This window comes from Colobus angolensis, unplaced genomic scaffold (genome assembly GCF_000951035.1).
Source record: "Colobus angolensis palliatus isolate OR3802 unplaced genomic scaffold, Cang.pa_1.0 Scaffold109, whole genome shotgun sequence".
NCBI lineage: Eukaryota > Metazoa > Chordata > Mammalia > Primates > Cercopithecidae > Colobus > Colobus angolensis.
The window spans coordinates 6,982,928-6,993,654 of NW_012111919.1; the positions used below are offsets into that span (position 1 = coordinate 6,982,928).

Below are 10,727 nucleotides of genomic sequence, written 5' to 3' on the forward strand. Positions count from 1 at the left end.
TATCCTCACTATGCTATTTAAACTTCACTAAGTTCACCAGTACATTCCCAATTGCTAGACGTTTCCACGTTTTAGTCACTGAAATTCTATGCTGCACTTGATCGCTCTCTACCCCTTGAACTCTTCATTCACTTGACTTCCTGGGGTCGGCTCTGCCCTCAGCACTCTACCAATTCTGCCTGTGAGACCCGTCCACTCTCCTCCATTCAGATGACCACCTTTCATAAAGGGAAACCTTTTTTTTTGAGATGGAGCTTCGCTCTTATCGCACAAGCTGGAGTGAAATGGCACAATCTCCGCTCACCACAACCTCCGCCTCCCAGGTTCAAGCGATTCTCCTGCCTCAGCCTCCAGAGTAGCTGGGATTACAGGCACCTGTCACTACGCCCAGCTTTTTTCTTTTCTTTTTTTTTTTTAGTAGAGACAGGGTTTTACCATGTTGGCCAGGCTGGTCTCCAACTCCTGACCTCAGGTGATCCACCCACCTCAGCCTCCCAAAGTGCTGGGATTACAGGTGTGAGCCACTGCACTGAGCCCATAAAGGGAAATCTTATCTGGGATCTTAGTACCACCTTATCTAAGGGGGACGGATGTTACCCATATAGATTCTCAGCTACCTGAGGGCAAAACTGTTTTATGCACAGCCTGCCACGTAGACAAACAATAGATATCTGTTGAACAAATTACCCCTCATCAACTGCGCTTCACAGATATCTAAGCAGTTTCTGTAGGTGTGTCTCTATGTTTATAGAAATACTGTAACCATTGTACAGAGTGTTACAGATGTTCAGAGAAGGAACTATCATTTTTGGCTGGGTAAGAATTTTTGGCAGTGATAGCACTTGAGCTGGAAATAGTGGAAGTAAAAAGTCCAGGTGCAGGAAAGGGAGGGGAGGAGTAAGAACATTCAACTCCCATGACAGAGACTGGAGAACAGCAACTGGAGGGAGTCTGTGGAAACATCAAGTTTGAATAAGGGAATAGAAGATTCAACTAAAAAGATAGCTAGGAGGCCGGGTGCCGTGGCTCACGCCTGTAATCCCAGCACTTTGGGAGGCCGAGGCTGGCGGATCACCTGAGGTCAGGAGTTGGAGACCAGCTTGGTCAACACGGTGAAACCCCATCTTTACTAAAAAAGTACAAAAATTAGCCAGCTGTGGTGGCACATGCCTGTAGTCCCAGCTACTTGGAAGGCTGAGGCAGGAGAATGCTTGAACCCAGGAGGCGGAGGTTGCAGTGAGCAGAGATGGCGCCACCGCACTCCAGCCTGGGCGACAGAGAGAGACTCCATCTCCAAAAAACAAAAAAGATAGGTAGGAAATACACGAGGAGGGCCTGAAGTCTAAGCTAAGGAGTGCTGGGATTTCTCCATAGGCAGGGAGGAGCCTAGACTACACAGGTAGGTGTTCAGTCATCCTATCTGGTGGCAGAGTGGCTGCTGGATTGAAGTATCACACTGGAGGTGAACAGACCATGGGACACGCCAGTGAGCAAAATGAGAGGGTGACATAGGGCAGCAGCACTAAAATGACATGAAAACAGTTGTAGTACTTGACAGATTTCATCGAATCTAATAAATCTGTATGTATGTACATATATATAGACACACACGAATTTTAACTTTTTATTATCATTACAGAGACAGTGCCTCACTCTGTTGCCCAGGCTGGAGTGCAGTGGCATGATTAGAATTGACTGTAACCTTGAACTCATGGGCTCAAGCGCTCTTCCCGCCTTGGCTCCCAAAACCCTGGGATTAACAGACGTGAGCCACCACGCTGGCCAAATTTTAACATCTTTGTTATTGAAATACAAATGTTTTAATGTATTTGCCAGCATTTTTTTTTAACAATACATAAAATATTACCATATCTTAAAGTTGATGTTGTATTAGATTCAATGAAAAATGATAACTGGGTGTGAATAAGAAGGAATTCAAAAGCAAAGTTTCAAAGCTGGGTGACTGGAAGGGAGTTTCCTTGACCCCCATAGGAGAGTCTAACCCAATCTTCTATTTGGGCAATGATCGCCAGACAACACTGCCCGCGCACCTTCCACAGTTGCACTTATTAATAAGAGGAAGTAGTTACTAATGACAACTTTAATAGGAACATGCGCTGAACCCTCAAGAAACTGTTACAACTGAAAGACGGGAGCAAGCTGACACTGCAAACACATGATGCTTTGGAATGGGTGGCCTGCTGTTTCTGGATCCAGCTGGTATTCAAACACATCAAAGCAGCAGTCATTTGAACAATCGGAACTTCTTCAAATACTGGCCCACTTCTTCCTTGGGGTAGGGCCGGAGAGCAATGCAAGTGGCGATATTCTCCGGTTGCTCAAGCCACAGCATGTGGTCAATGTTCTTCTGTTGCAGGGTCTCGGCCAGCTCCTTTAGGGTGGTCTCATCTGGGGCCTAAAGGAGAAGAACATAGAACACAAACTGAATAGCCCACTTAGGAAGTGTCAAAAGGCCAAAAAGGGTTTCAGGAGTCCTCTTCACTGAAAGTGGAGTAACAGCTTTACCAAGGAGGGAGCTGCAGAGCAACGATGTCATTCCTTGGTGCACTGGGGAGGGGAGAGAGGCTTCCTATTCCTGTTTAGAAAATGGAGATTTGTATCTTCCCTCGTGAGATGTCGTATGCCCAACATACACATGTGTAATGTGTAATTCTGCTCTACACATTTTCCAGCTCTCCTATGGCTGGTGCCCATAATTTTAAATGCCTCTGACTTTAACCACTGCCTAGTGGAAGTTTTTGTTTCTTTTGAAACAGAGTCTTGCTCTGTCACGCGGGCCAGAGTGTAGTGGCACGATCTCGGCTCACTGCAGCCTCTGCCTCCCAAGTTCAAGTGATTCTCCTGCCTCAGCCTCCCGAGTAGCTGGGATTACAGGCGTACACCACCACACCTGGCTAATTTTTGTATTTTTAGTAGAGACGGGGTTTCACCGTGTTGCCCAGGTTGGTCTGGAACTCCTGACCTCAAGTGATCCACCCGCCTAGGCCTCCCAAAGTGCTGGGATCACAGGCGTGAGCCACCGTGCCCAGCCCCTAGTGGAAGGATTTCTAAAAGCACATCCACTTCCACTTCCCTCCACCCCTCCCACTCTACCTCACTGAAACCTAAAGGGGTTTTCCTTCTGCTGGGATAGCTCCCACTTGTTTATTAAAGGGAGAGTACAATATTCTCTAACATCCTCCTGAAATAGTTTCTGGGTCATCCTTACTGCTAATTCACCCATGATGAATCCCATTCCAGGAAGTATTAAAACTATCACTCAGAAAATTATTATTTTTGTGTTATTTTGCATAAAGTTTATCTTTGACCTATGAAGGCAGAAGCCACTAAGATAATCAGAGGCTTGTTTTAACAAATTAGAGAATGCCAGTATTGCTACTCTTAACCTGCTGAGTCCTTCTGGCAGAGCTCTGCTGGAGGACTCATCAGCTTCTTCAGCCTTGGGCAGAGGCATAGTATAGTGAGATACAGCGAGTCTCTGGAATCAGACTACTGGACTCCAAACTCTTGCTGACTGCGTGATCGTGGATAAGTTAGGTGACTTCGCTGGCCTCTTCGTCCCTTTATAAAATAGGAATAATGCTTCCTAGTGGGGATCAATGAAATTAGGCTCAGACCTGTGCCTGGCACACACTAAGCACTCAGTAAACGTAGTTAATCCTGGTATTGTCTTATATTTTATTGGCCCTTCTGACTACAGCAGCACCTCAATGTAATCAGTAGCGACTCCTAAGTCCCCTTCTTGAGTCATGATTAACAACTAAGAATCATGAGACCCTCTTTTAAACTCAGGGGAGTCACTTAATCCCTGGAGGCTTCAGAGAGTTTCACCCGCGACAAGAGGAGTCTGAACCTGATTTCTTGAGACCTCTTAATAGGAAGAAAATCTAAGTGAAAAGCCAGCGGCTTCTGTTCTGCCTACTCAGATTCTCAAGGCATTTTTCCTACAGGTTACCGCCCGATGTTTCACTATCCAGCAGCAATTTTTCTCTTGAAAGATAATCTATCTTTGCCAGTTATCCATGAAGGTATGACTCCACCCCTCCACCTGAGTTCTGGCTTAATTACTTTAAAGCCATTTTTCCTTATTATAAAATATGTGCTTAAGGTAGAAAATTTCAAAAATACAGATAAGCATTAGGAAATACCCAAAATCTCACCATGCACTACTTCATATTTAGATATATTTCCTTAGTTTTTCCTTTCAAAGTCTGGATCATTCTGTATATATGGTTCAGTTAGCTTCGCATCATGAGCACTCTTCCAGACCACTAAACATGCTTCAAAAACATAAGGGCTCCCACGAACATCCTTGTGCAAAGCTCTTTGGGTCCATCTGATTATTTTCTTAGGCTACATCTCTAGCAGCAGGAGAGGCAGAGTCAAAGGGTGAGGGTGAGATCTGTTTGGTCATCTGCAAACCGAACCTGACTGCTATTTTAAAAGGTGTACCGATTTACACCCCTGGTGACTGGTCTATCTGAAGCTAGGTTCAAATAAGGCTTTTAGTGTTTATTTTCAAATACTTTGGCGTCCTACCCAGGTAAAGACTCGGTTTGACTTCGCTTTGCACTGTCCCCACGGCGAGAAGGAGCTCGCTCTGTCCCTTCGAGCTCGGTTTTGCTGGAGGACAGCACTTTGGGGCATGGCTTTAAAAGGTCGGCCAGTGCACAGGCGGAACGGCGGGGATACGGGAGGCACCACTTCACCGCGAGCCCAGAAGGGGGCGGACGACTGCTCTCCACTCTTCACACAGTCAGGCCCTCCCCAAGGGCGCACCTCCAGGGAAATAGCTCCAGTCTAAATGTTAACGATCACCCCAACCCCCGCTGCATCCACTACCCGCAGCTAGGCCTTCGGACCGAAGATCACACCCATTCCGCCCTCGACGTCTCAGCACCTCCCCCTCCGCCCGAGTGCCTCACCTCAAGGACCACTTTGCGCATGCGCCCCAGCTCTTGGAGGTAAGCGGTGGTGTGCGGGTGGTCGCGGTGAGTGTGCAAGGCCGCGGTGGCCGCGTGACAAGCCTGCGCTACCAGTGCGCCTGCCGGCCAGGAGAACGGAGCTTGTGATAGATCCTTTCGTAACACCAAGTATTGTACCAGGACCTGCGGCTCCGCCCCAGAGGCCGCCATCTTCCTGACCACCCGAAAGGCCGGACCTACTCTCCGGTGCATCCTGGGATCAGGGCGGGGCCCTGAGCGCTGCCATGTTTTTGTACGGCAGGATCGCAAAGCACGCCGGGACCGGTTGGCTTCGTTTTGAAGACGTGGCTGGCGGGAATTCTCGCCCCTGGCCTGGGTGAGCTAGAAGGGAGAAGGTAGAGGAAAGACCCAGTGTCTGACGGGACCGTGGCCAGGGTGGCGGGCTGAACGGCCTTCTTAAAACTCCTTCCGTGGCCGGGAAGCCTGCTGGACCAGACGAGCCGTGGCCTCGGGAGCGCGCCAGGGCCGCGGGACGGGCGCGGGGGTGGGCGTGGACTCTGCTGGCTCGGACGCTGGGAGAGGGCTGGCGGCTCAGGAAAGGGGATCCTAGCCTTGACGTTTGTGTCGTCCGCAGCCCAGGGGTTGTGCCTGAGTGGTGTGTGCCCTGCCGTCTGGGTTTGAATGGGACTAGATGCGATGTGACTCTGTTGCCATTTTTCTTTTATCAGCAAGGACATTGAGGTCCCTATCACCGCTTGCCTAGACAACTTCATGGGAAGGCCCTTGGGAATCTGAGATGGAGCAGGCGAACCCTTTATGTCCAGAGGGCGAGTCCAAAGGAGGTATTCAGAGGGCCGCCGCCTTCCCCTTCCTGCTGCCCAAAGATGACCCGCAGGCTGAGAGAGCCCTTTCCTCCTGGAACTGACGTGGGACCTGACCTGTTTGGGAGCAGAATGGTGAAAGGAACTAACATTGAAGACAAAGGGACAGGCAGCCAGGATTATTCGAGGAGGAAAAATGGCTTCGTTTCTAGGCTCCCACCTCTTTTGAAACGGATAAGTTGCATCCGTCATATGCTCAGTGTTTATATTCTGAACTGCGGTTCTAGCCAGGGAGCTTTCTTTCCTCTCCCCGGGTTTTTTGGGCCATTTATGCATTACTCCTGAGGGAACGCCAGTGCAGGGCAGTGACTCTAGTGTTGGTTAGAACTGGGTTTGAGTCTTGGCTCTGCCATGATAAATAAAGTCACTTTATTCTCTGCCTCTGTTTCTTTTTTTTTTTTTTTTTTTTTTTTTTTTTTTTTGAGACGGAGTCTCGCTCTGTCGCCGGATCTCGGCTCACTGCAAGCTCCGCCTCCCGGGTTCACGCCATTCTCCTGCCTCAGCCTCCCGAGTAGCTGGGACTACAGGCGCCCGCTACCTCGCCCGGCTAGTTTTTTTGCTTTTTTTTAGTAGAGACGGGGTTTCACCGTGTTAGCCAGGATGGTGTCGATCTCCTGACCTCGTGATCCGCCCGCCTCGGCCTCCCAAAGTGCTGGGATTACAGGCTTGAGCCGCCGCACCCGGACTCTCTGCCTCTCTTTCTTCATCTGGAAAATGGAAGTGAAAATAGCACGGTAGTTGTGGTTGTGGAAAAAGTATTTCTTTTGTGGTGGAAAAGTATTTAATTCAAACTTTTCAAGTGAAGCATTTAGCACATGTCTGATGTATAGGAAATATTCAATGAAAGGCTTTGTGTCTTAAAAAGTAGAAAATGTTTAAAGAATGCTTTATTGTTAGAGTTGCTTAGAATTACGAAACTATTACTTAGTATAGTCAATCCTTTGGAAACAGATTTGCATCTGAATTTCTGTCCAGAAGGAAGTTGCTTTCTTCTTTAGTGCCCGGTAATATTTGTGTACAGTTCTGGTTTTGTGTTACTTTATGTCCTGTGCTATTAATACTTTTAGAACTTTGGAATACTTAAGCCTGATGCCTAAATCCAGAGGGTTCTACATTAATACTTTGGGAAAGCTTGCCATAAAACCCAACTTTAAAAATAACTCTATAGTTTTAAAAAGAATTCTGAGTTTGTCAGTGAATTTGGTGATCCTGTTTTTCTCTGGGCCATCATTATCATTGATAACTATAAAGTAGCTATATTCAGCTTAAGATGACTTAAGCTGAGACGTTAGATAATAAAAGTATATGGGGTAAGATTTACTGTTACTTTAAGACTAAAAGTAAGTTTGGTGATTTTATGTAGTGGAAACATGCTACACTCAGGAGTAACCTGTTCTCTAGTCCAGGCCTAATTTTGTTTCTATTAAAAAAAGCGATGAGGTGGAAGTTTTGGATTATCAAGAGACTTAGACCAGTCTCCTTATTCTCTACCGAAAGCAGTATTTAAACATTTAGCTGTTACCCATACTGGGTTTCTCCCTCTGCTTGTGTGGTTTCAGCTTTTAGCTTATTATTTCAATTGTCCCCAGTCATTTCGGACATGAAGTTTTAGTTGCAACCAGATTTAGTTGCATTTCGGACATGAAGTTTTAGTTGCAACCAGATTATTTATTCAAATAGGCAGAGATTTTGACCTTTTTTGTAACCTTTTTTGGGACAAAGCTGACTGGCTAGGATGAGATGTAGTCATAAATTCCAAGGTAAAGCAGGCCCAGCAGATACACTCCCTCTTTTCTCTAGTGGCAACGCTAAACAACAACGCTACCCCCTTGGTGTAGGGGGGATCCGGTCAGTAAAGAAGCTGGGCAGGTTTGAGAGCCTGAGAGGAGAGCTATGTGGAAATGCCTAGAGAAGCAGCAGCATGATACTGTTTTGAACACCTACTTATCTCAGAAACTTTGGGAACATTGATATCTCCTGTTTTAGTAATGTAGAATTTCCATAAAGGAGAATTTGGTCAGGCATCTCCTGTAACACCCTAAATTAATGTATGTGTGTGTGCTTTTCAGATCACCTCCTCGTTGGACAGTAAATAATTTTTGTAAGCCCTGTGAGGACAGGGACTTTATTTTGCCACCATAGTATGAATAACTTCCAGCACGGTCCTTGGTCCATAGTAGATTCTCAATACATAGTTGTTGGATAAATAGAGACTTGTGAATAAAGAAGTTAATCACATGCTAATTATTAGGACTAATTTATTTAATTAGAATTTTGGTTTTTCACGATCATTATTGCGGTATTGTGGATTTTTCTGTGGACATGAGCCAAGTGAATGTAATCTCCAAGAGTGTCATGCTTGGTTGTCTGTGTTTTGGTAAATATTTCTGGGGTGTTGGCCGGGCGTGGTGGCTCACACCTGTAATCCCAGCACTTTGGGAGGCCAAAGCGGGTGGATCACAAGGTCAGGAGTTCAAGACCAGCCTGGCCAACATAGTGAAACCCCGTCTCTACTACAAATACAAAAATTAGCTGGGTATGGTGGCACGTGGCTGTAGTCTCAGCTAATCAGGAGGCTGAAGCAGAAGAATTGCTTGAACCTGGGAGGTGGAGGTTGCAGTGAGCTGAGATTGCGCCACTGCACTCCAGCTTGGGCAACAGAGTGAGACTTCGTCTCAAAAAAAAAAAAAAAAACATTTCTGGAGTGTTTACTGTGTGTCAGACGTTGTGCTAGGGTTAAAGGATCCATGGGTGGACACAAATGCGCACGGCCCCTGATTTTGGAGCTTTAAGGTTCAGCGGGAAAGATAAGCAAATCAAATAATCTCACTAATGAATATACAATTAAAACTGTAGTAGCCGGGTGCGGTGGCTCACACCTGTAATCCTAGCACTTTGGGAAGCCGAGGTGGGAGGATCACTTGAGCTCAGGTGTTTGAGACCAGCCTGGGAAACATAGTGAGACCCCATCTCTTTTCTTTAAAAAGCAAAAACGAAAAAACTATAGTATTGTCTCGGAAGGATCTTTGAGAGCTTATGAGCTGGCACCTGACCTTGTTCTGAAGGTGCTGCAAAGGTTTCCCTGAGAAAATGCTGTTTGCGCTGAGTGCTGACGAGCTAGAGTAGTGCAGGTGAAGGTGAGTAAGGGGCAGCTGTGGAAGAGCTTTTGGTGCGCCTGTTGCGGGGCGGGGATCAGGTCAGTAAAGAAGCTGGGCAGGTTTCAGAGCCTGAGAGGAGGGCTGTGTGGAAGTGCCTAGAGAAGGAGCAGCATGATACTGATGAGGGTAGGAAAGATCCAGAGGCCAGTAGGCCTCGTAGGTGGTGTGAAGTCATCGAAAGGCTTTAGCCAGCTGGATGATGCGATCCAGTTTAGATTTTGAAATATGCTTTCAGTGTATGGGCCACCTAGGAAACTTGTAATAGGCCAGAAATGGTGGTAGCTTGAACTACAACAGTGGCGTTGCAGATGGGGAAAATGGAAATATTTTAGAGATACTAGGAATGTATATTCAATAGGATTTGGTAATGGATTGGGACTGGGGCAGGAAGAAGGCGTAAGGAAGCAAGTACCTGGTTTACACAGCTGTAGATGGATAATGGTTCTAGTCACTGAGGGGTTTGGAAGGGGAGATGGTGAATTCAGTCTTGGACATGTTGATTGTCAGGTTCCTGTGAGTCTTCCAAGTAGATACACTGAGAAGGCAGGTGGGTATTCTGCTTTCTCAAGAAGCAGGAGAGAGGTATAAGCTAGAGATACATATTTGTGAAGCATCGACATGTATGGCCATTAAGGCTGTGGGTAGTGATGAGATTTCTTCTGGAGAGAAGAGGTCTTAGGACTGAGCTCCGGAAAATGTCAGCATTTAATGATCAAGGAGGAGAGTAGGAGCCTGCAAAGCAGAAAGAGGGGTCAGAGAGGTAAAATATAAGTGTCACAAAAACAAGTTGTCTCTTGTTCATCACTGCATTCCCAGTGCCTGAAATAGTGCTTGGCACAAAAGAGATGCTTAATAAACATCTGTTGAACAAGGCAAACCAAGAGGCTGGTATGCTAAGATTCAAAGGAAAAGAGGGTTTCATGAAGGTGGTGATCAGTAGAAGCATATAGTGCTGGGAGGTGAGATAAGGGAGCTTGAAAAATGTCCTTTGGGTTCAGCAACATTGACATCACTGTTGATGTTAGAGTAGTTTTGTAAAATAATGGGAACAGAATTGAGTTTCAAGTGGATTGAGATATGAGTCACAGGCAAGGAAATGGAGGAAGTGAGTACAGGTTGAGCACTGAAAATCCAAAATCTGAAATACTCCAAAATCTGAAGCTTTTTGAGTACTGACATGATGCTCAAAGGAAATGCTTATTTCCAGTTTTGGATTTTCAGATATGGGATGTTCAGCCAGTAAGTATAATGCAAATATTCCCAATTCTGAAATCTGAAACACCTCTAGTCCAAAAACTTCTGGATAAATGATACTCAACTTGCATGGACAACTCTTTTAAGTAGCTTTCCTGGCAAGGAAAGGGGAGAAAAGGGAGATGGTAGCTGAAGGGGATTTGTGGGCAAGAACAGGCCTGTGAGTGTATGAAATGTGTGTGTGTGTGTGTGTGTGAGTGTATGAGTGTGTGTATGAGTGTGTGAGTGTATGAAATGTGTGTGTGTGAGTGTATGTGTGTGTGTGAGTGTATGAAATGTGTATGAGTGTGTGTATGTTTGAAGACAGTTGAGACTTGAACATGTGTGGAAGGGAAATGAACACAGCAGAGAAAAGGGTAACCGATCATCTAGAGTTTCTGAGAAAGCAAGAGGGGATGGGCCTCAATGAGTAAAGTAGGATCATTTTGCATATAGTGTGTGTCTGTTTCTATTTGATCTCACACAATTTTTTTTTTTTTTGAGACAGT

The 10,727-nt window shown here is 46.0% G+C and overlaps 2 protein-coding genes across 4 annotated transcripts in view; one reads left to right on the forward strand and one right to left on the reverse strand.

Annotated features, from left to right (window-relative positions):
• Positions 1–2,083: 2,083 nt before the first annotated feature.
• PTRHD1 (peptidyl-tRNA hydrolase domain containing 1) lies at positions 2,084–5,203 on the reverse strand. Its single transcript, XM_011951028.1, has 2 exons — positions 4,947–5,203; positions 2,084–2,416 (listed from the first exon to the last, which is right to left on the reverse strand). Exons 1-2 carry the CDS (start codon positions 5,196–5,198, stop codon positions 2,246–2,248), a joined length of 423 nt encoding a protein of 140 aa, XP_011806418.1. The 5' UTR covers positions 5,199–5,203; the 3' UTR covers positions 2,084–2,245.
• The window catches only part of CENPO (centromere protein O), a 24,584-nt gene continuing 18,792 nt past the window's right edge, over positions 4,936–10,727 (forward strand). For 2 of the 3 annotated variants that reach the window (XM_011951012.1, XM_011951003.1), the window contains exons 1-2: positions 5,225–5,341; positions 5,675–5,788. In XM_011951012.1, the coding sequence (XP_011806402.1) occupies positions 5,743–5,788 (46 nt within the window). In that variant the 5' untranslated portion in view covers positions 5,225–5,341; positions 5,675–5,742. Of the gene's footprint in view, positions 5,342–5,674; positions 5,789–10,727 lie in introns of all 3 variants that reach the window. The other variant, XR_001002781.1, reaches the window with a different exon arrangement.